This window comes from Camelus bactrianus, chromosome X, assembly GCF_048773025.1.
Source record: "Camelus bactrianus isolate YW-2024 breed Bactrian camel chromosome X, ASM4877302v1, whole genome shotgun sequence".
Lineage (NCBI taxonomy): Eukaryota > Metazoa > Chordata > Mammalia > Artiodactyla > Camelidae > Camelus > Camelus bactrianus.
Window position 1 is genome coordinate 59532729 of NC_133575.1, and position 22097 is coordinate 59554825.

Genomic DNA, 22097 nt, shown 5'->3' on the forward strand with positions numbered 1-22097 from the left:
CAGTGTTTATTAAATGAATAAAAATGAGGGATTCAGGGTTGGGTAATACAGACTCTGCTCTCACAGCTCTACCCGTTTATTTGGGGAGATGGTACATGCTTGCAGTTAAACTCCAGACCTAGGATGACTAACTTGTACAGGGCCGTGAATGATCCAGCCAGCAGGCATGGTGGGTTTCTAATGGAGAGCTCTGTGGATTAGGGTACTGTCTGGAGGAGTCTGATGTTTGAAAGGCTAGACAGGGATTAGGTTGCTGAACCGTTGTCTCCCTCCCCTGGCAGATTGAGTCATATGTATGCCGGATGTGTTCCCGAGGGGATGAGGATGACAAGCTCCTGCTGTGTGATGGCTGTGATGACAACTACCACATCTTCTGCTTGTTGCCTCCTTTGCCTGAGATTCCCAAGGGTGTCTGGCGGTGCCCAAAATGTGTCATGGCGGTAAGGACTTCCCAGTCCCAGTCTGTGTCTGCCTCATAGGGTGTCCTTGTCTTCCTTCATTTGGCCTTATTGAGAGCAACCTCCCAGTGCAGCCACGGTCTTATGTTTTAGGTCCCTGGGGTTGGGCTGGGCTGGACAGAGCTTTGGGAGAAAGAAGAGGGGGCCTCTCAGCCTGTGTTCTCTGGGAGCTGTCAGACCACCTGGGGTGGTAAGACTCATGATTAGACAGATTGTACATGATGACGTATAATCAAATGTTAAATTGTGTGTTAGAAACTCAGGTGTAGAAGTTCAGAGGAGAGAAAAGTGACTAAGAGTAGTAATCAGGGAATGTGTCAGCAATGAGATTTGGACGACAGGAAGATGAAGAAAAAAATGTTCTTTTGATTTCCAAGTTTTTTATTCTTTGTTTCTTTTAGAAAGCTTGGAAAATAAATTACCTATCTCACCACCTAGAGACAACCATTGTTAATAGTCTGGTATATTTTCTTCTCATCTTTTTGTTGTTCCATACATATATAACTATCTTTAACAGGTTTGGGATCTTACTGTGTATTTTCATTTGTTATAATGAAACAAATAATCATTTTCCTGTGTTATTAAATTTATTCATGGGTATGATTTTTTTCTTGTAGGGGATCCGTCATATGGGTATAGTACTTATTTAGTTGTTTCCCTTCTGTTGTGATAATTAGATTGGTTTGCAGTATTGTAGACTTTAACTACAAGAGGTGGGCAGGCTTTCTAGACTGAGGGGTGGAGGAGTGCAGGAGCAAAGGTATATGGGGAGAATGTACCTAGTGCAAGAGAGGTAGTAAGGAGAGCAGCCAAAGCAGCAGTAAGGGCTAAGAGGCCGAGGAACCCTGCCAGGTCCGTTTCATGAGCTTCCTACTTCCTACCTTCATCCAGATTCTAGGTGCTCATCTACATATCTCTCTCTGGGTTATTGGAGAGTAGATGTTGGTAGTCTCTTGCCTTAGAGACTCAGCTGTAGTCATAGGGATCAGGTGCGCGTGCGCACACACAGAGATGAGGAAAGAGACCAGGCAGTGCCCTTAGTGGTGGGGATTCCTTTAGGGAGGAGTTTGAATACCAGCAGTATCATAGACAACAAAGACTGTTAGCTCTACTTGGCTCTCTAAGTGGTTGTGGGCCAGTGGACCAGATTGACATTTAGTTTTCAGACATGAGCTCTGGGTTACATATAGCTCTCATCTAAAACCATGAACATGGGTACAAAGTGAGTTAGACCCATATTCTGTCTTCTGAGACAGTCTAAAGTACAGGAATACTGTAGGGTTTGGCACTAGAAGCTGGTGCCTTCATTTCCCATCCTCCGAGCTACTAGAGTATTCAGTGCCGTTTTCCCAGGCACTGGGAAATAAAAAGTCTGGGCATAAAAAGGCTTTTCTGAGCACCCTGTATAAACTCACATTTTATCTCAAGAGAAAAAATAGTGGTGAAAGAACATGGGGTAGCATGGTTAAGTCAGAACCCTTGGTTTACATAGTAAAGTTCTAAAGGAGGAGAAGAGCAGAAGCAGTATAGAAGTGCATGTGGGGAGTGAAAAGACTGAGCCGGAGTACTAGGAGAAGAAGGTGGAGCTATGAAGTGAGGCCTACTTCGGGGGCCTTCAGTACAGACCTAGGGCTGTTCTCCCTCCCTACTCCTACCCTATATTCCAGCTCCGCTTTTGAGGATTCTCCACCTCTTTGCCTCTGCCTTGGTGACATGTTCTCCTTTGGGTTTCAGGAGTGTAAACGCCCCCCTGAAGCCTTTGGCTTTGAGCAGGCTACCCGGGAATACACTCTGCAGAGCTTTGGCGAGATGGCTGACTCCTTTAAAGCCGATTACTTCAACATGCCCGTACACGTAGGTGATGGAGGGCTGGGGTAGTGTCAGGGCTAGGGTCGTAGGTGTTCGGTGCCTCATGGTCTTGGCTCTCCTGGGTCATTGGGGCCAGAATACAGTGGGCTACGATCATCTGCTACCTCTGTTCCCTAGATGGTGCCCACAGAACTCGTGGAGAAGGAATTCTGGCGGCTGGTGAATAGCATTGAGGAAGACGTGACTGTTGAGTATGGGGCTGACATCCATTCCAAAGAATTTGGTAGCGGTTTCCCTGTCAGTGACAGTAAGCGGCACTTAACACCTGAGGAGGAGGTGAGTAGATGATTCATACGTCAGCTTTGTGAGCTTAGGCAAGGCATTTAGTATCTGAAAGACTCAGTATCTCTATAGGATGGGGGCAGTTATGCCTGCCTTACGTGGTTGCTGTGAGATTTAGATGAGATGATGTGTGTAAAGAACACAGCCTAATAAGAGTTAAATGAGAAAGTATATGAAGTACCTGGCAGGGTACCTGGCTCATTCATAAGAAGTGGTCAGGGACTGGGTTGAAAGTGCAGGAGAAAATGAGAACCTAGGCCTGTCTCAAGGGAAGGGTGCATTTTGGTCCAGAGCAGGGGCTTTTAACTTGCAGGTATTTTGGTGGGTGGGTATATCTGTAACCCTCCTTAAAATTGAAGTGAAGTGAAGTGAAATTTTGTTTGTATTGTGTGAATGCATTTGAGGGGGCAGGGGTGGGGATACCTATAATATTTCTTAGATGTTTCAAAAAGGTTTAAGACCTCAAAACTAAGGTTCCCTGGGCTAAAGATCTCAGTTCCTTAGCATAAACCCTCATCCCTTTTCCACAAACACCTGACTTGACAGGAGTATGCTACCAGTGGTTGGAACCTGAATGTGATGCCGGTGTTGGAGCAGTCCGTACTGTGCCACATTAATGCAGATATCTCTGGCATGAAGGTGCCCTGGCTCTACGTGGGCATGGTCTTCTCAGCCTTTTGCTGGCATATTGAGGATCACTGGAGTTACTCCATTAACTACCTCCACTGGTGAGTGGGGCCCTGGGGAACCAGGGAAGGAGTCAGGGTGGGTTCCTTCAGTCCACCCTGGGTATGCCCACTCTATGTGTCCCCTTTCTCCTTGGCCAGGGGTGAGCCGAAGACCTGGTATGGGGTACCCTCGCTTGCAGCAGAACATTTGGAAGAGGTGATGAAGAAGCTGACACCTGAGCTCTTTGATAGCCAGCCTGACCTTCTGCACCAACTTGTCACTCTCATGAATCCCAATACCCTCATGTCCCATGGCGTGCCGGTGAGTGCCCGGGAAACAGTCAAAGAGTGGGAATGAGTTAGTGATGTCCTTTGTGGTGGTGGTGGGTGTTGTCTGGAATCTACCCCTGCCCCTTTCTCATTCCTGTTCTATCTTAATTGGGCTATAGATTTGATGTTTCTAATAGAGACCCAAAATAATAATGGTTAGATATACAGTGTGATCGTGAGCCCTCTGGGCCATGAGTTTGAAGGCAACACCTCAGGGGTGGCTTCTTATCACATCTACATTCCAGCCAGTGGAAGAGGGAAATGGAGGAAGGACAGGACAAGACAAGTCTCCTTGCTCTTAAAGGCACACATAATTTCCATTCATCTCCTGTTAGTCACAGCTTAGTTACATGGCCATATCTAGCTGTAAGGAAAACTGGAAAATCTGATTCTTATTAAGGATGGTCTACATGTACCAGCTACAAATTGGAGGTCATGTTACTACGAAAGAGGGTGAGAATGAATATAGGGGGCAACCTAACAGTCTCTGCTGTACATTCCATGTTGTAACCCTTCTCATAGCAGTGGGTAGGTCTTTTTTACTTACATAACAGGTCGGAGTTCTACAGTGGTAATTATTTTGCAACATATATCAAATCAACATGTTGACATTCCACCTTAACTTACACAATGTTATATGTCAGTTATATCTCAGTAAAGCTGGGGGGGAAGTAACCTTAAAAAAAAAGTGCCAATATCTTTCAACATTAAGGGAAAAAAAGCTGAACCCAGAGTCCTGGGTTGTCCTATTGTCTTCTGTGGACTTCTCTCCCACCCTGGATATACAACCTGGCTTACCTATAAGAGGCTTTATATTCCTGGGAATTTCTAGTATTGATTAGCATCCACCAGTTTTCTGGTGTGGATCTTAAAGGTTGCTGATCAGCAGCCCTATAGGAATGAGTACATCCTCCACCTCTGCTTTGAGTCTTACTGTGTGCTGCTGTTCCTCCCCACTCCCTTCATCACCCCCTCCCAGGCCCCTCCACCAGCCTTTGCTGCCTTGCCTCTTGGTCTAATGCATGGGACATGGTAGGCAGTCAGTATATATTGAATTGGTATCTCCTTGAAATCCCTGGTCATCTGTACAGTGGGGCTTTCAACTAGGTCAGTGATTCTCACCTGAATTTCTTCTTGCATTCAGCTTATTTTGCTATACTGCGTAACCTGTGAGTAATGTTTTTTATTACATATTTTAGTGATACTTGACCAAGGATTGAGGTACCTAGGGAATTAGAGGAAGCGCATTCTACAACAGTTGAAGCAACCTTCCTCCACTCAGCAGAAGTGGGAGGTATCTTTTTCCTCTCTGCCTCACCACATTTGAGAATTACTGGGCTCAAGATGTGGAAATGATCAAGGACTTTTCAAGTTATGCTCTTCAGAAGTAGACATTAAGTCTGACCTTTCCTTAGACTCCTTTCTTCCTGACCTACAGGACAGCATCAGTCCTTTCCCACAATGTCAAGGAGAATTGAAAGAGTAGAAGAGGATTCTCCTTAAGGATTCAGACAACTAAGATGTGTGTGTGTGTATATATATATATATGTATATGTATATGTATGTGTATATATATATATATGTATGTATATATATATATGTATGTATATGAATATATAGCTGTTCAATCCTTAACCTCTTTAAAAAAAAAAAACTTTATCACAGACTTTTAAACATATGTTCTTTGCTTCTACCTCCATAGCATTTCTCCTGCTCGTGGCTCACCAGCTTCTCTGGCAGCTGCTGCTTCACCAACACACCCTCTTGTTTGCCCTGCCCATTCCTATAGGTAGTTCCTAGCATCTCCAGGCTCGTGGGCTTGGCAGTATCTCCTGAATCCAAGGCATCTTATTTTCATATTCTCATGTCTGCAGGCTGCAATTTAGCCAGCTGGAGCTCCCTCAAAGCTATCTTTGGTTGCCTACCCCCCACCTCACCCACCTTCCTCTTTGGTGAGAGAAGGCCATTTCTTTTTATAGATATAGATATATAGTGTAAGTATTATTTTCATTATAAAACAAACATCCCTGCTTTCCAAAAAATGGAAATAAAGGGGTCATCTCTATTTCCTCCACATTTTGTTTCTGTCTGTTTTTTAATGTAAATTTTGACATAGCAGTTATCAGTGTATGGATTTTATAATCTCTTTTGTTAAGTTTAATGATCTAGAATGGCATTGTCCAATTTGGTAGCCACTAGCCACATGTGGCCGTTGAGCACTTGAAACATGGCTAGTCCCAACTGAAATATACATGTTGGATTTCAAGAAGTAGTATGAAACAGAGAATGTGAAATATCTCACTAATACTTTTGTATACCAATTACACTTCGAAATGATAATATTGTGAATATATTAAGTTAAACAAAATATGTTGATGTTAATTTCATCTGTTTCTTTTTACTTTTTTAATGTGGCTACTAGAGAATTGGAAAGTACATAATGTGGCTAGCATTTTGTTTCTATTGGACATTGCTGATCTAGAGTGATTTTTGATTTCTTACCATGAACTATATATAATCATCTTTTTTGAAAAAACGGCTTTATTGCAGTATAATTTGCATACCATAAAAGTCATCCATTTTAAGTGCACAGTTTAGTGAATTTACAGTGTTGTGCTACCATTACCACAATCCAATGTTAGAACATTTCTATCACTCCAGAAAGATCCCCTATGCCCTTTTGCAGCCACTCTCCTTTCCAACCCCTAGTCCCAGGCACCCACTAATCTGCTGACTCAGAAGATTTGCATTTTCTATATAGTTCATATAAATGGAATAATATGTGGTCCTTTGTGTCTGACTTTTCACTTAGCATAGTGTTTTTGAGGTTCATCCATGTTATAGCATGTTTTAGAACTTCATTCCTTTTTATGGTGAAATAATATTACATTGTATGGATAATACTGTATTTTGTTTATCCATTCACCAGTTGATGGACTTTGGGTCATTTTTTAATAGCTGCAGAATGTGAGGAGAGCTTTATAAAAAAAACCTGCATAGGAAATAGTTCAGTGACATTGCCAAAATGAGGGTGCAAGAGCATTAGGTTCTATTTCTGGCTCTGCTACTTGAGGCTTCTCTGGGACTCAGTTTTCACATCCATAAAAATTAAGACTGGGACCAGACCACTGCTACAGAACTCCCTCTGTGTGCAAGGCCTCTGGTCAACACCCTGAAAGCAAATAAACCAATCCCTGCCTTTTGTCATGTGCAGTTGAGTAGAGGACAGAGGTGAGTAAACAAGGGGAATAAAATGTTAGAGTTTCTATGAGAACAGACTGGGTCATTAGAAAGAGGGTGTCAGGAGAGCATTTGTAGAAGTGGTGACACTTGAAGGAAGATTAAGAGTTTGCCTGTTGGTTCTGTGGCTTTATCATGTGGACATGGAGATTCAAGTGAGGGGTTCTCAACAGGGACATTACATGATCAGATTTGCATTTTCTGGAAGACAGTTCTGGTGGTTGGTAATGGGGGCCAGTGCAATAATACAAGCAAGAAATACTGATGTTGCCTCTAAGCAGGGACAGATTTAAGAAGAAAATGTATTGGAAGTGGGAACTGATTCATGACCCGAATAACTGTGGAGATGTATTCACAAATAGGAAGATTCAGTATTGTTAGGATGTTAATTCTCTCCACATTAGCCTAGAATCCTAGCAGAGGAATTGTTGGGTTGAAGGGTATAAACATTTTAGGTTCTTGGTATATATCAGCAATTTTACTTTCCAGAGAGTAGAAGTTATTGGTCCCCATACCAGCACTGTACTTATTTAGCTGTGAACATCAGTATAGTATGTTCATCTTTTAAAACTTTGTAAGACTTTCGGTAAAGATGGCAAATTAAACATACACGTGTATTTCCATTCTTTACTGAAACTCTACTAAAATGGCACAAAGGGATTTTTTTTTTAAGGTAAAAAATCACAGAGATGATGAAAACAATAAAAGAGACAATGGTAAACAAAATTCTTGAAATTAGAAAACAGATAAGAAACTGAATCTTAAGCCAGTACTGAACATCTGAGAACCAACTTGATTTATATCCCAGAATCCCCCAAAGATTCAGTAGTCAGTGGCACCAGGCATGGATTAAAAATAAAGGTTGGTTCATATCTATATATGAGAAGAAGCTGTGGGATCCCCTCCCATGCTGGGCAGCTGGACCCTCCCTCAGCTCTAGCTAAAGACTGAAGATTTACTTTTTTTTTTTTTTTAAAGTGATGCTTCATCGGAAAATAGCTTTTTGTTTATTTTAGATTGAAGATTTACTTTTTAAGAGGTTAAAATAGAAAATCTCTGGATTGAGGTCTTTTAGGTATAGTTGAGGGTGGAGGTATAGTGAAACTAATAGGATTCATCATTGTATACATACTGAATGCTGAGGTTCCCAGCCATCTTCCTCCACTTGGCTTTCGCGACGCTGGCAGCCAGACCTTTTTCCTTCAGGCAAAAAGGGGGAGAGTTTTCTTTGGGGAATCTGGCCCAAAAGGAAAGACCTAGAGTTTCTCAGAGTAAATGGGTTCACTCCACAGTGATGCTCACAGTTAAACTTCACCTATGTACTTAGAACTTCCATTTAGCCACTTCATTTCTTGCTCTTAAATATAAGTGGATAGCCAGAGATCAACAGACAACCAAGAAAACTCTAGGAGACAAAGTAGAACCAAATATTAAAAAAGCAACTTAGAGAAACAGGCTAAGCAGAGAGAAATAAACTTCAGAAAGAAAAGGAAAATAAACCTCATTAATACCTTCAGAGATGAGCATGTTTTGCAAACATGAAATAAGAACAGGATACTATTTAAAAATAACACACTAAAGAACAAAAAGAGCTCTTGGAAATTAAAATTATGATGGCAACAGTGAAAAACTAAAAAAAAAAGTTTAGAAGGTAAATAGTTAAGGAAATCTCCCAGAAAATAGAATAAAAAGATGAAGGTGGAAAAAGGTAGAGAAAATTAGAGAATTTGTTCAGGGGTTCAATATTCAAATAATAGGAGTTTGGAAAAGAGAGAATATGTGAAAACTGAAAGGATCAAATCGTTCATTAATGAACTTGTTCAAAAAAATTTCCCTGAACTGAAAGACAGTTTCCAGAATCAAAGGGCCTACCCAGTACATGAATGAAAATAGATCTACACCAGGGTGTATCTGGTGAATTTTCGTATCAAACAGTGGGACCAGAAAAATCCTACAAGCTTCCTGAGAGAGAAAACAGGTTTCATTTAAAGCATTAAAAATTAGAATGGCTTCAGACTTCAGAAGCAACATTGGAATCTAGAAGACTAGAGCCATCCATGCCTTCAAAATGATTTTCAACTTAGAATTCTGTGGGCAGTCACATTATCAAATGTGAGAGCAGAATAGAAACATTAAAAAAAAAGTTCTTCCCACCACTTCTCAGAACCTGTTGGAGGATGTGCTCAAGCACAGCAAAGGAACAAACCAAGAACAAAGAAACGGGATCTAGGAAACAGGAGATCTGTCATGGGAGAGTGATGAACCAGGGAGGGCAGCTGGTCCCAATTGAAACTGACCATAAGGCTCCATGAGAGACTGCTACAGAAAGCTGAAAAGGGTTGGGAGAGAGGAGAGTTGGACGCTTGACCAAAAGATTGGAATTAAATTACTAATACATGCATAGAAAATAATAAGCAAATTGAGAAGTAGGCTATTTTTTGTTTTTACATACATGTATTTATTTTCTTTTCAGATTCTTTTCCATTATATGTTATTACAAGAAATTGAATATAGTTCCCTGTGCTATACAGAGGAGCCTGTTTTTAAGACAGTCTAGAGGCTTATCATTTAGGGTTGTTGAGGTAAATACCAAAATAATCAGAGTAGGTGAAAGTGATTGACTCTGGGGAATAGAGAATGGCAGGGCCTGCTGATTTCATAACAAATCTTGAACCACTTGGCTCTTGAGACTGCATATGTGACTGGTAACAATAATTATTAACGAAAAGTGATACTTTGAATTTTTATAAAAATTACTAGAGAAGTTGGAATATTTTGGTATGTACCTTTCCTGCTTTTGATTCAAATCTTCTTGTTACCACAGATCAAAACCTTGAGAGCAGAGGCCAATGGTCCTTTCTTTCAGAGTTGGAGAGTCTGCAAATCCGTTGTCAGATTGTGTTTCCTGAGGCTTTCCTTCGCCTCTTTAAGGACCCTGCACTTAGATCAGGTTTCTGCAGACTGAAAAACCTCTGTCTCAATGACCTTGGCCTTTCTTCCTCAGGTTGTTCGCACAAACCAGTGTGCAGGAGAATTCGTCATTACCTTCCCTCGTGCTTACCACAGTGGCTTCAACCAAGGCTACAACTTTGCTGAGGCCGTCAACTTTTGCACTGCTGACTGGGTGAGTCTGGAGAATGACGGGCTGGCAGGGAGAAGGAGGAGGGTTGTGGGGAAGGTGAGGCACCATGGCCTCCAGACTTGGCCATACTCAACCTTCAACCTGTCCACAGCTGCCGGCTGGGCGCCAGTGCATTGAGCACTACCGCCGGCTCCGAAGATACTGCGTCTTCTCCCATGAGGAGCTCATCTGCAAGATGGCTGCCTGTCCAGAGAAGCTGGACCTGAACCTTGCAGCAGCTGTGCACAAGGAAATGTTCATCATGGTGCAGGAGGAGCGGCGTCTACGAAAGGCGCTGCTAGAGAAGGTGGGTGGTGAGAAGAGTGCCCTGGATTGTGTACCCTAGACTGGCAGAGGCTGGGGGACGAAGAAGTAGAAGATGTTGCCTCTACTCTTGGGGAGTAGTGAAAAGAACTAGACACACCTGGACTGGAAACCACATTCCAGTGTCTACCATTTACGAATGATTGTTTGCAAGTTAATTTATGACACTGAACATCAGTATCCCTGTCTGAAAAAAATGGGGATCATAGTAGTGATTATCTTTTGGGATAGTTGAGTGGGTTTAAGATGTTTGTTAAGTAACTGACCCATAGTGGGTGCTGGTATAACTGCTATTTATCATTATGTAAATAACCCAACAAGACCGACTGGCAAATGGAAACCCTACTTGCTGATTAGCTGGATAACCTTTCCAAGTGACATAGTCCTACTTTCCCACTCTGTAAAATGGGAATAAATACCTAACTTACAAGGTGGTTGTAAAGCTTGAGTAAGGTGATTTATGTCAAAGCATCATTACTGCACTTGAACTGTAGCAGATGCTATCATTGGTAATACATTGAAGAAAATGATTGAAATATGAAACATTTCTTAGGAAATGCCATTTTATTACATTCGTACAGTTCAGTAGCTTAACCGAGGGTAATGTTACCAAGTAGAAGGCGGTCTTCCTTTAATAGATTTCTCATAACTGTGTCAGTTGAGTGCATAGATCAGTGGGACCGCTACTCATGTAGTTCGGCTGCCTTCCTGAAGCTCCAAACTTGCCCAATTAGAGAATTGACTTAGCGAGAGTTGTCCATAGGATTACAAAGGAATGCTGCTTCTGAGGGATCCCTTGCTGTCCGTTTAGGGTAATACTTTCTTCTTTTAAAGCTCATTTATAACTTTCCTATGAGCTTGGGTTGTAAGGAGAATTGCAGCTATGGTAAGTGTTGGAAGTCTGGGACCTGTCAGTCTGTGGTATCAATTGGTGAGCCCCTCAGCTTTTTGGGCATCATTTTTTCTCTCTGTTCAGTGCTGTAATTCAGTGATGACCCTGGACCTGTGCTAGACTACAGGAAGGAGCCAAAGCAAGGTGGGAAGAGTAGATGCTCTCATCCCTGACATTCAAAATTCTCTACACTTGGCCCTTACCTCAGAGAAGGGTTTTGGAACTCCTTGTCTTAAAATTCTGTAAAAGATTGTGTGTTTGTGTGTTTACTGTTCTGGGGAGGGGGCTCATAGCTTGCATCTAGTTCTCAGAGGAGTCTGTGATCTGAGAATACCTAGGGTCTTCATCCTTAAAACAGCATTCTCTGGCTTCAGAGTCAAAACAGGCTACAGTCAGATTCTCACTTTGGGTAAGTTAACTGACTCTGAGATTCAGTTTCCTCCTTAGTAAAATGAGATAGGCCTGTGAAATAGATATCCTTATCTGAAAATTAGAGCTAATAACAATAAATATTTGTTGAATGCCTATTCTTTTTCCCCCCTGTATTCACCATGCTGTACTTTAGATCCCCTAGACTTGCTCATCTAACTGGACATTTGTTCCCTTTGACCAGCATCTCCCTATTTCCCCTACCCCCTAGCTTTGGCCACCACCATTCTACTCTGTTGCCATGAATTTGGCTTCTTTAGATTTCATAGATAGGTGATATCCTGTAATATTTGTTTTTATCTGAATTGTTTGACTTAATATAATGCCCTCAGGGTCCATCCATGTTGTCACAAATGGTGGAATTTCTGTCTTACGGCTGAATAGTATTCCATCATATGTGTATATATACCACATCTTCTTTATCCATTCCTCCGTTGATGGACTCTTAGGTTGTTTCCGTATCTTGACTATTGTGAATAATGCTGCAGTGAACATGGGAATGCAGATATCTCTTTGAGATCCTGGTTTCATTTCCTTTGGATATATACCCAGAAGAGGGATTGCTGGATCATAGGGCAGTTCTATTTTTAATTAATTAATTAAAATTGACATATGGTCAATTTATAATGTGTTAATTTCTGGCGTACAGCATAGTGGTTCATTTATATATGTACATTTCTTTTTATATTATTTTTCGTTATAGACCATTACAAGGTATTGAATATGGTTCCCTGTGCTATACAGTAGGACCTTGTTATTTTGTTTTTGATTTTTTGAGGAACCTCCATACTGGTTTCCAAAGTGACTGCACCAATTTACATTCCCACCACAATGTGCAAAGGTTCCCTTGTCTCCACATCCTCTCCAACATTTGTTATCTCTCATCTTTTTGATAATAAGCCATTCTGACAGATGTGAGGTGATATTGTGGTTTTGATTTGCATTTCCCTGGTGATTAGTGATCTTGCACATCTTTTCATGTACACATATTGGCCATTTATATGTCTTCTTGGAAAAATCTCTATTCAAGTCCTCTTCCCAATTTTTAATTGTCCTGTTTGGTTTTTTACTATTGAGTTATATGAGTCCTTTATATATTTTGGATATTAACCCTTTATGAAATACATGGTTTGCAAATATTTTCTGCCATTCCTTGAGTTGCCTTTTCATTTTGTTGATGGTTTCTTTTGCTGTGCAGATGCTTTTTAGTTTGATGTAGTCCCACTTATTTATTTTTACTTTTGTTGCTTATGCTTTAGGTAGGTATCATGTACAGGAAGTAAGAAATCATTGCCAAGACCAATGTCAAGGAGCATTTTCCCTGTTTCCTTCTTGGAGTTGTATGGTTTCAGGTCTTATGTTTAAGTCTTTAATTCATTTCAACTTAATTTTCATGAGTGATGTAAGATAAGGGTCCAGTTTCATTCTTCTGCATGTGATTTTCCAGTATAGAAGACAAAAACTGTTAGAATCCAAATTTCTCTCTAAAATCCCTAAAATCGCCCCTAATATATAATGTCCTATTGTCTTTCAATTACTCCAAGATAGCTGACTTCTCCATTTTTTGGAATGGATTGATTTTTCTTCATCTGATCAACAGATGAAGTCATTAACTTAGGTTTGGAGGCCGTGTTTTTTGGGGGAAAAAATTGTATCATTAAACACTGGACACAAGCACATAGAGTTTTATTTCTCTAAGTTATAGATGTGTATGCAGTGTGTCCTTGCCTGCTAAGCAGCCAGCACAGTGCCTGGAACACAGTGGGTGCTGAGTGCCTGGAAGCCAGCATTATTCCCCAGTACACGGCATTTCTCTTGGCCACTTCCACACTTTGCCACCTCTCTGGTACCTTGGTTCACCATGTTCCTCACCTTCTCTCACCCTAAAGGCCCTTTATGCCAATCTGAATCTTACCTGACTTTTCTTCCTGTCAGCCCACACTGATCTTGCTCTGCTTCGTATGATTCCCCCACCTTTGAGAATCTGGACTTCACAGAGGCAGTGTGCTCCTGTGGAGTTCTGTCCCCCCAACAGCTCTTAGCACAGATTTGAGTCTATTAGGGGGCTCAGTGGTGGCTGAGTTAGGGGTTTCTCTGGCCCTGTTCTGGTTCTATATAACGGATACCCCCAGGGCATCACGGAAGCTGAGCGAGAGGCTTTTGAGCTGCTCCCGGATGATGAGCGCCAGTGCATCAAGTGCAAGACCACGTGCTTTCTATCAGCCCTGGCCTGCTATGACTGCCCAGACGGCCTTGTCTGCCTTTCCCACATCAATGACCTCTGCAAGTGCTCCAGTAGCCGGCAGTACCTGCGGTGAGCAGGGGGCCTACCTGGAGGAAGTGGGCCAAGGAGGGGGATACAGAGCTGGGCCAAATGTGCTCTTTCTTGCCCTCTTCCTCCAGGTATCGGTACACCTTGGATGAGCTCCCTGCCATGCTCCATAAGCTGAAGGTCCGGGCTGAGTCCTTTGACACCTGGGCCAACAAAGTGCGAGTGGCCCTGGAGGTGGAGGATGGGCGGAAGCGCAGTGAGTGATGGGGGGACGGAGGGACTCCACAGGCAAGTTCTATTCCCTTTTCTCCTGTACCCTCCACCCCCTTCCTCTGCCTTTACTCAATACTGCCTACTCCTTGCCGCTCTCATTCTCTCTCCAGGCCTTGAAGAGCTGAGAGCACTGGAGTCTGAGGCCCGTGAGCGGAGGTTTCCTAACAGTGAGCTGCTGCAGCGACTCAAGAACTGCCTGAGTGAGGCAGAGGCTTGTGTGTCCCGGGCTCTGGGGCTGGTCAGCGGCCAGGAAGCTGGGTATGGCAGCGTGAGGCGTTGAGCACAGATAACCTGCTGAGGAGCCAGCACCTAGGAAAAGGACAATGGGGGTGGACTCTGAGTACCATTAGGCAATCAACATCAGCAGGAGGCTGATGAGCACTACAGTGGGAGGTGTTGGGGAGGGCAAGAAGGCCAGGCAGCTAGAAGAGTGCTAAGAAAGCTAGAAATGTTTCTTTTTATCAGTACCTGAAGGAGATTTCATAGAGGCTGAGGGATTTTGTGGGCAGGTAGGTGTTGTGGAAGGTTTAGGGACAAGAGAAGGACACAAACATAAACCTGATCATAGAGTTAACAGTAGAAGATGGATTGAAAAGTCTAGCTTCTGTTACCATCAATTTCTAAGGCCCCCCCCAATATATCCTATATTCTTCTCTTCTAATTCTTTCCCCTCATATGAATGCACATGTATCTTAAAACCCTCTGTCTAACCTGGGCATTTGAGGGGAACTGTGAAGTATGAGAGGTCAAGGTGGCACGTTTGAGGAAAGGTGTTGGATCCTAGTATAGAGATGGAGGGAGGGGACTGGGTTTGGACTTGAAACCCCACATGTGGAACTCCATAGCCCCCACAGGGTAGCTGGTCTACAGATGACCCTGGCTGAGCTCCGGGCCTTTCTGGACCAGATGAACAACCTGCCTTGTGCCATGCACCAGATTGGGGATGTCCAGGTGAGGAGGGGTAGACTTGGAGTGCTGCTGAGGGATCGGGGGTTGGGGGACGTGAACAGCAGTCCAGTCTTGCTTCCTTTCACAAGTGTCAAGTATTTGGGTGAGACAGGATGCACATGTGAGAATAATGGGAGCTAGGAGGCAAAGGGTCTAACAAACTGCCTCTTAGAGGTAGGATTTGAGGTTTAGGTGGTAAGGGTACAAATAGAGGATGCAGAGTCCAGGGAAGGTTTCCTGGTGGCGGTAGAAGAGGAGAAAGGAAGTAACAAGGGTGTGTGTGGGTCTGGAAAGCTGAGTCAAATTCAGGAAGGTAGAGAAGTGGGATGGAGAGGGCAGTGGACACCAGTGTGAGCACAGGAGTTCTGAGAGGGCCATAGCAGAGCATTTTTAGGGCAGAGGGTCTCCTGGTGCTATACATCAAAATCCTCCAGGGACTTAAACCCTATTAAGATTCTCAAGGGGTGGGGCCTTGGGATCTGCATTTTAACAAATGCCACAAGGTATTCTAGTGGGCAGTGAGTGCTAGGAAGCACTAATTAGGGCCTGCCAAAGGAGGAGAGCCCATCCCATGCTAGGCTCTTCCCAAATACTGGAGGGTAAGAAGATAGGCAGGGCGTGGGTGTCTGGTGGTGGGACCTCTGTGTGGGCCCTGCTGAGGAGTTTGTTCTTCATCTGTATCTTGGTAGGGTATTCTGGAACAGGTGGAGGCCTACCAGGCTGAGGCCCGTGAGGCCCTGGCCTCACTGCCCTCCAGTCCAGGGCTCTTGCAGTCCCTGTTGGAGAGGGGGCGGCAGCTGGGGGTGGAGGTACCTGAGGCCCAGCAGCTCCAGCGGCAGGTGGAACAGGCGCGATGGCTGGATGAGGTGAAACGCACACTGGCCCCCTCAGCCCGAAGGGGTACCCTGGCTGTCATGCGGGGACTGTTGGTCGCGGGTGCCAGTGTAGCCCCTAGCCCTGCTGTGGACAAGGCCCGAGCCGAACTGCAGGAGCTGCTGACCATTGCTGAACGCTGGGAGGAAAAGGCCCACCTTTGCCTGGAGGCCAGGTAGGTCTAGCCTCTTCCCCTCTCTGCTCTACAGCAACCTTCAAAGTTCAGTGGAGAAGCTGAAGGTGATTCTCCTGGGTGGCCTTGGGCACCAGACTCCTGTGTTGGTGTATTGACTCTCCTCACCTCCCCCCCCCCCCCGTTTTTAACTCCGTATTATATATAGAGGCAGAGGTGGTCTTATGGGGAAGCAGAGATGGAGAGATACAGAGCTGTATAGAGGACTAGCTCCACAGGCAGACATCTACACACACTCAGGAGCACAAGTACCAACAGACAGATGGACAGGTGTCAGTAGAAAGACACCGTGCATTGGAGCAATCTGACAAACTGCAGCACCAGGTTAATACTGCTGGTTGTGTGTGTAGGCACTGCCAGCAGCTGACAGACTGGCAGATGAGCAGAGGCTTGGGGGCTATGGAAGAAGTTGGAGGCATGCAGTTTGGAGCAAGCACAGACTGACAGCCACCCATAGGCAGAATACAAGAAAGTAGGCCCAAGTGGCAGCCCCAGGGGCTCATGTTGCTATATCTGGTGGTCACGCTGGGCTTCTGGTCAGGCAGACCACCCCAGACTGAGGCCTCTTTTTTTCCCTACCTTTAGGCAGAAGCATCCACCAGCCACGCTTGAGGCCATAATTCATGAGGCAGAAAACATCCCTGTTCACCTGCCCAACATCCAGGCTCTAAAGGAGGCTCTTGCTAAGGCCCGGGCCTGGATTGCTGATGTGGACGAGATCCAAGTGAGGACCCTGTTGCCCCCTACCCTCCACCCCAGACCTTCAGTCCAGCTGGGAGAGATGGCATACATTGGGCTGCGCTGGGTTGAGTTGGGTTGGCTAGAGAGAGGAAGAGGGCACAATTCATCATGAGGAATCAAAACGTTGCTTGGTGAGCAGCGTGTGGAAGGGTTGCGAGACTGGCCTGAGGAAAGATAGGATACTGTTAGGGTGAGAGTGGTGGGGCAGGGAGAATAGAAGAGGCAAACTACAAGAAGGTAACCAGTCTGGTGGTCTTGGGGGCTGAGCCAGTGGATGTAGGAGTTTTGGGAGCCAGGTGGGTGTGCCTTCCTTAGGATGATCCCTGTTTTTCTGCCTCAAGACTGTGAGTCCAGTTCATCTCCCCAGCTCGGGGCCAGGCACAGAGTTACATCGGTAGATGCTAGCAAATTGAATTGAGCATTCTCTTGCCCCTGTCCCAGAATGGTGATCACTACCCCTGCCTGGATGACTTGGAGGGCCTGGTGGCTGTGGGCCGGGACCTACCTGTGGGGTTAGAGGAGCTGAGACAGCTAGAGCTGCAGGTACTGACAGCGCACTCCTGGAGGGAGAAGGCCTCCAAGACCTTCCTCAAGAAGAATTCTTGCTACACTCTGCTGGAGGTGAGGCCTGGGACCCTGACCCATAACCTCTTCTGCCTCTGGCCCAGCTGTTGTGAGACAGCTAATATGAGAACATGAGGGCTTAGGGGTACTGGGAGGGGAGGGGTGGGAGGTAGGGGAAGCCCGGACATTCCCCCTCTGTCTGCCTGCCTCAGGTGCTCTGCCCGTGTGCAGACGCCGGCTCAGACAGCACCAAGCGCAGCCGGTGGATGGAGAAGGAGCTGGGGTTGTACAAATCTGACACAGAGCTGCTGGGGCTGTCTGCGCAGGACCTCAGGGACCCAGGCTCTGTGGTAAGGAGCTTGGGCTCAGATGGGGAGAAGAGCCTGGCGACGATAGTGTCTGAGCCGGGTGACCATGGGCAGACCGCTTGCTTCCTGGGCCTCAGTTCTCCTGGTTTGGGAGTGGGGTATTCATGGTGCCAGAAAAGGAGGGATGGGCTGCTGACCTTTTCTCCCCTGTCCTGGGCTTGGCAGATCGTGGCCTTTAAGGAGGGGGAACAGAAGGAGAAGGAAGGAATCCTGCAGCTGCGTCGCACCAACTCCGCCAAGCCCAGTCCACTGGCATCGTCGACCACAGCTTCCTCTGCAACCTCCATCTGTGTGTGTGGGCAGGTGCCGGCCGGGGTGGGAGCTCTGCAGTGTGACCTGTGTCAGGACTGGTTCCATGGGCGATGTGTGTCGGTACCCCGCCTCCTCAGTTCCCCAAGGCCTGGTCCCACCTCATCCCCACTGCTGGCCTGGTGGGAGTGGGACACTAAATTCTTGTGTCCGCTGTGCATGCGCTCACGGCGCCCGCGCCTGGAGACCATCCTGGCACTGCTGGTAGCGCTGCAGAGACTGCCTGTGCGGCTGCCTGAGGGCGAGGCCCTACAGTGCCTCACAGAGAGAGCCATCAGCTGGCAAGGCCGTGCCAGGCAGGCTCTAGCCTCTGAGGATGTGACTGCTCTGTTGGGACGGCTGGCCGAGCTTCGCCAGCGGCTGCAGGCTGAACCCAGGCCCGAGGAGCCCCCTACCTACCCTTCAGCCCCTGCCTCTGACCCTCTCAGAGAAGGCAGTGGCAAGGATATGCCTAAGGTGAGCTGCGCAGCCCAGCTCTTTTCGCCTTCAAATTCCTGTCTCCTAACCCTTGCCCTTACTTAGGCTCCAGCCCTGCCCCTGCTCTCTGACTTTCGGTCTCCTTTGGCCTGGCCTCCCTGCCCCACTTTGCATCCTGTCCAGATCCCTGGAATGCTCCATGCCGGCAGCCTGTGTCTGCCCTCCTCTAGGAGGCGGATGGTCCCAAGCCTGGGGTAGAGGGGAACAATAAGGCTTGGTTCTTCAGTTCAGTTACCACTACCTGTACTTGCTCTCCTTGGCAGGTGCAGGAGTTACTGGAGAACGGAGACAGCGTGATCAGTCCTGAGAAGGTAGCCCCGGGGGAGGGCTCAGGTAAGAGAGGTAGGTCTAGGTGTGGGGAGGCTGTTTGTTGGCTCACCAGAGTGACCCATGTGGTCCTTGGCCCTGTCGTGGGGTTGGGGATACGACCAGGAGCAGCCTCTAACCCAGCCTGTCCCTGCGACCCCCCCCAGACCTGGAGCTGCTGTCCTCACTGTTGCCACAGTTGACTGGCCCTGTATTGGAGCTGCCTGAGGCAACCCGAGCTCCCCTGGAGGAGCTCATGTTGGAGGGGGATCTGCTTGAGGTGACCCTGGATGAGAACCACAGCATCTGGCAGCTGCTGCAGGCTGGACAGCCTCCAGACCTGGAGCGGATTCGCACACTTCTGGAGGTGAGGAGAGAGATCACTGGCAGGGCAGGGCCGGGAGGTCAGGCTAAACAGGCAGGGAACCCAGGCCTGACTACTGTCCCGCACCTCTTTTTCGCCTATTTGTAATCACAGCTGGAGAAGGCGGAGCGCCATGGGAGCCGAGCACGGGGCCGGGCACTGGAGAGGCGGCGGCGGCGGAAGGTGGACCGGGGTGGGGAGGTCGATGACCCAGCCCGAGAGGAGCTAGAGCCAAAGAGGGTACGGAGCTCAGGGCCAGAGGCCGAGGAGGCCCAGGAGGAGGAGGAGCTGGAGGAGGAGACTGGGGGTGAGGGGCCCCCCCCACCCCTGCCCACCGCCGGCAGCCCCAGCACCCAGGAGAACCAGAATGGCTTGGAGCCAGCACTAGGGGCCAGTTCAGGCTCCTCGGCCCCTTTCTCCACTTTGACTCCCCGGCTGCACGTGCCCTGCCCACAGCAGCCGCCTCAGCAGCAGTTGTGACAGTGGCTGAGCCTAGCACAGACCCCAACAGAGACCCCTTGGCCTCAAGGATCCTCTTTCTGACCATCAAGCCTGCTTCTTGGGAGGTGGGCGAGTAGGGGGGATGGCCACCCCCCCCACCCCACCCTAGCCCACCCCTGAGTCCCTTGACTTTTATATTCTGACTCCAAGGTATTGTTCAGACCTCAGCTCCTGGGGGCCGGCCCCTGGAGTTTCCCCTCCCTGGTAGCCTCTAACCAGCATTCCCAGACACCTGAGGCAGATAGGTGGGCAGGTGGGCACGGGGGTGGCTGGGGCTGGGCCAGCACCATTCCAGAGACAAGGCCAGTGCATATGCAAACTGGGGGAATCTCCTCTCCCTTCTCTCCCCGGTTGTGGCCCTGGCCAGGCCATGCTACACTAACCTCACCTCCCCCTCTCACTCTTTCTCCTTCTTCCCCTTCCTCCCTCTCCCCTTCGTCTCCTTCTCCCTTCCCCTGACTGTTCCACCCAGGAGGAGGAAACTTCACATAGCTGTGCTCACAGTTTTTTATTTTAAATGAATTTGGTTGGGGAGCTGAACAGGGCTTCCTCTGATCTGAAGAAAGCTTTTGGTGCTTGTCCTCACTACCACCTTGACCTTCCCTCCCTGCCCTGCCCGGTCTCCTTTCCTCCTCCTGGGTTCATGTTGTAATAAAAGAAGATTGTTGGTGTGTAATTAATTTGTTCAAAAGAAAACAAAACAAGAAACTTGGTTCCAACTGAAACCTATTTTAATTTTATTTTATTATTTTCCTCTTGTTAGAAATAAAACCCTTAGCAACATTTTTTGGAAACATGTTTCTGAAGTGCATTTCTCTTCCGAAGGGGAGAACAGTGTCTCTATCACCTGTCGGTGGAGCAGCTGCAGTGCCGACGGGAGCACTAGGCCAGGGAGCTCTGGGTTCTGAAAGCGAGTTCTGCCAGGTTCTCCTTAACTGTGAGCAAGACATCTATGCCTCAGTCTCCCCTCACTCCACCCCCGAACCAATTTTCCCCATCTCTCAGTGGATAGGCCTTGGTATCTCTCACCACAGCCTCCTCCAGCTTTATGGTTTATGCCCTCTAGTCTATCCTCTTCAAGTCCCCAAAGGGATTTTTTTTTGGCTTTACTGAGGTATAATTTACACACCATAAAATATACCCATTTTAAATGTACAATTCAGTGATTCAGAGGGATGTTTCTATCCTGCTTAAAACTCTTAACGATGCTTCATTGCCCTTAAGAGAGATATACACACAGTTGACCCTTAAACAACATGAGTTTGAACTATGTGACTCCACTTAAATGCAGGTTTTTTTCAGTAAATATGTACTACTGTATTTTATTTTCCATGGTCAAATCCCCAGATGTGGAGCTGGGAATTCGGAAGACTGGTTGTAAAGTTATACGCAGATTTTCAACTGTGGTGGGGGGTGGGGGGGCGGTGTCCCTAACCACCCCAGCCCTGCGTTTTTTGACTTAATTTCATCCTGGAATGCTTTCCTGTTGGACCCATATGCCACATTCAGGGACCCCCTTCCCTGGTATTGCTCTACTCTAAAGGGTCCTTTCTGGCCCTGTGAATGGGGACTAAAGCTCAGCTGTACGGTCATTTGCAATCCCTGAGTTCACTTGTTAACAGCGTTATTGCAATATAATTTACATACTGTATAGTTCACCTACTTAAAGTATACAATTCAGTGGCGTTTAGGATATCCTAATTGTGTAACCATCACTACAAAAGGTTTGAGAACAAAATTTCATCATTCCCCTCTCCCCTGGTTCCCTATTTCCAGGCCATCACTAATCTATGTATGTATTTGCCTATTTTGGACATTTTATATAAAAGGAGTCATAATACGTGATTCTTTGTGACTGCTCTTTCGCTTAGCATAATGGTTTCAAGCTGGGTTCACTTTTAAATGTAGATACTGATGGTGCCCTTATATTGGACAGATTTCCCACCCCCACCCCCTGGGCCCCAAAGTCTTAAAAATGAGGGTGACTAGGGTCCCTAACTAGAGTTTGTTCACGTTTTTATGAGTGCATTCGTGTGTTTTACTGGCAAGAAGAATATCCAGTTTGCATCGGATTCATAAAGGGATCCTTGTCCCTTGAAAGGCTAAGAACCACTCTGTAGTACTGAATGTTGTGTGTTCAGTCTGCCCATGATAGGATACAGAAGGAAGCAAGAGCACTGAAACCTGGTAAGCCAGCTTTGCCAGCTTCCCATCATGCCTGGCTCTGCAAGGGATTTCTCTTCTCTCAAGGTGCTGCACAGAGGGTTTAAAGGCTAATGGCCAGGCCCTGATGCC

The 22097-nt window shown here is 46.4% G+C and overlaps 1 protein-coding gene and 1 long non-coding RNA gene across 7 annotated transcripts in view; one reads left to right on the forward strand and one right to left on the reverse strand.

The window, feature by feature from the left end:
* KDM5C (lysine demethylase 5C) overlaps positions 1–20596 on the forward strand; it is a 30553-nt gene extending 9957 nt beyond the window's left edge. For 3 of the 6 annotated variants that reach the window (XM_074359252.1, XM_074359253.1, XM_074359255.1), the window contains 19 exons: positions 282–440; positions 2193–2312; positions 2445–2603; positions 3156–3337; positions 3437–3599; positions 9852–9971; positions 10081–10275; positions 13746–13927; positions 14017–14141; positions 14269–14416; positions 15004–15109; positions 15796–16154; positions 16758–16896; positions 17355–17534; positions 17690–17827; positions 18011–18610; positions 18895–18973; positions 19105–19304; positions 19416–20596. In XM_074359252.1, coding sequence (XP_074215353.1) covers positions 282–440; positions 2193–2312; positions 2445–2603; positions 3156–3337; positions 3437–3599; positions 9852–9971; positions 10081–10275; positions 13746–13927; positions 14017–14141; positions 14269–14416; positions 15004–15109; positions 15796–16154; positions 16758–16896; positions 17355–17534; positions 17690–17827; positions 18011–18610; positions 18895–18973; positions 19105–19304; positions 19416–19781 — 3720 coding nt within the window. In that variant the 3' untranslated portion in view covers positions 19782–20596. The remainder of the gene's footprint in view (positions 1–281; positions 441–2192; positions 2313–2444; positions 2604–3155; positions 3338–3436; positions 3600–9851; positions 9972–10080; positions 10276–13745; positions 13928–14016; positions 14142–14268; positions 14417–15003; positions 15110–15795; positions 16155–16757; positions 16897–17354; positions 17535–17689; positions 17828–18010; positions 18611–18894; positions 18974–19104; positions 19305–19415) is intronic. The other 3 variants (XM_074359254.1, XM_074359256.1, XM_045507582.2) reach the window with 1 other exon arrangement.
* LOC123613195 (uncharacterized) overlaps positions 20528–22097 on the reverse strand; it is a 29995-nt gene continuing 28425 nt past the window's right edge. The window contains exon 5 of the long non-coding RNA XR_006720533.2: positions 20528–20737. This is a non-coding gene — a long non-coding RNA (uncharacterized LOC123613195). The remainder of the gene's footprint in view (positions 20738–22097) is intronic.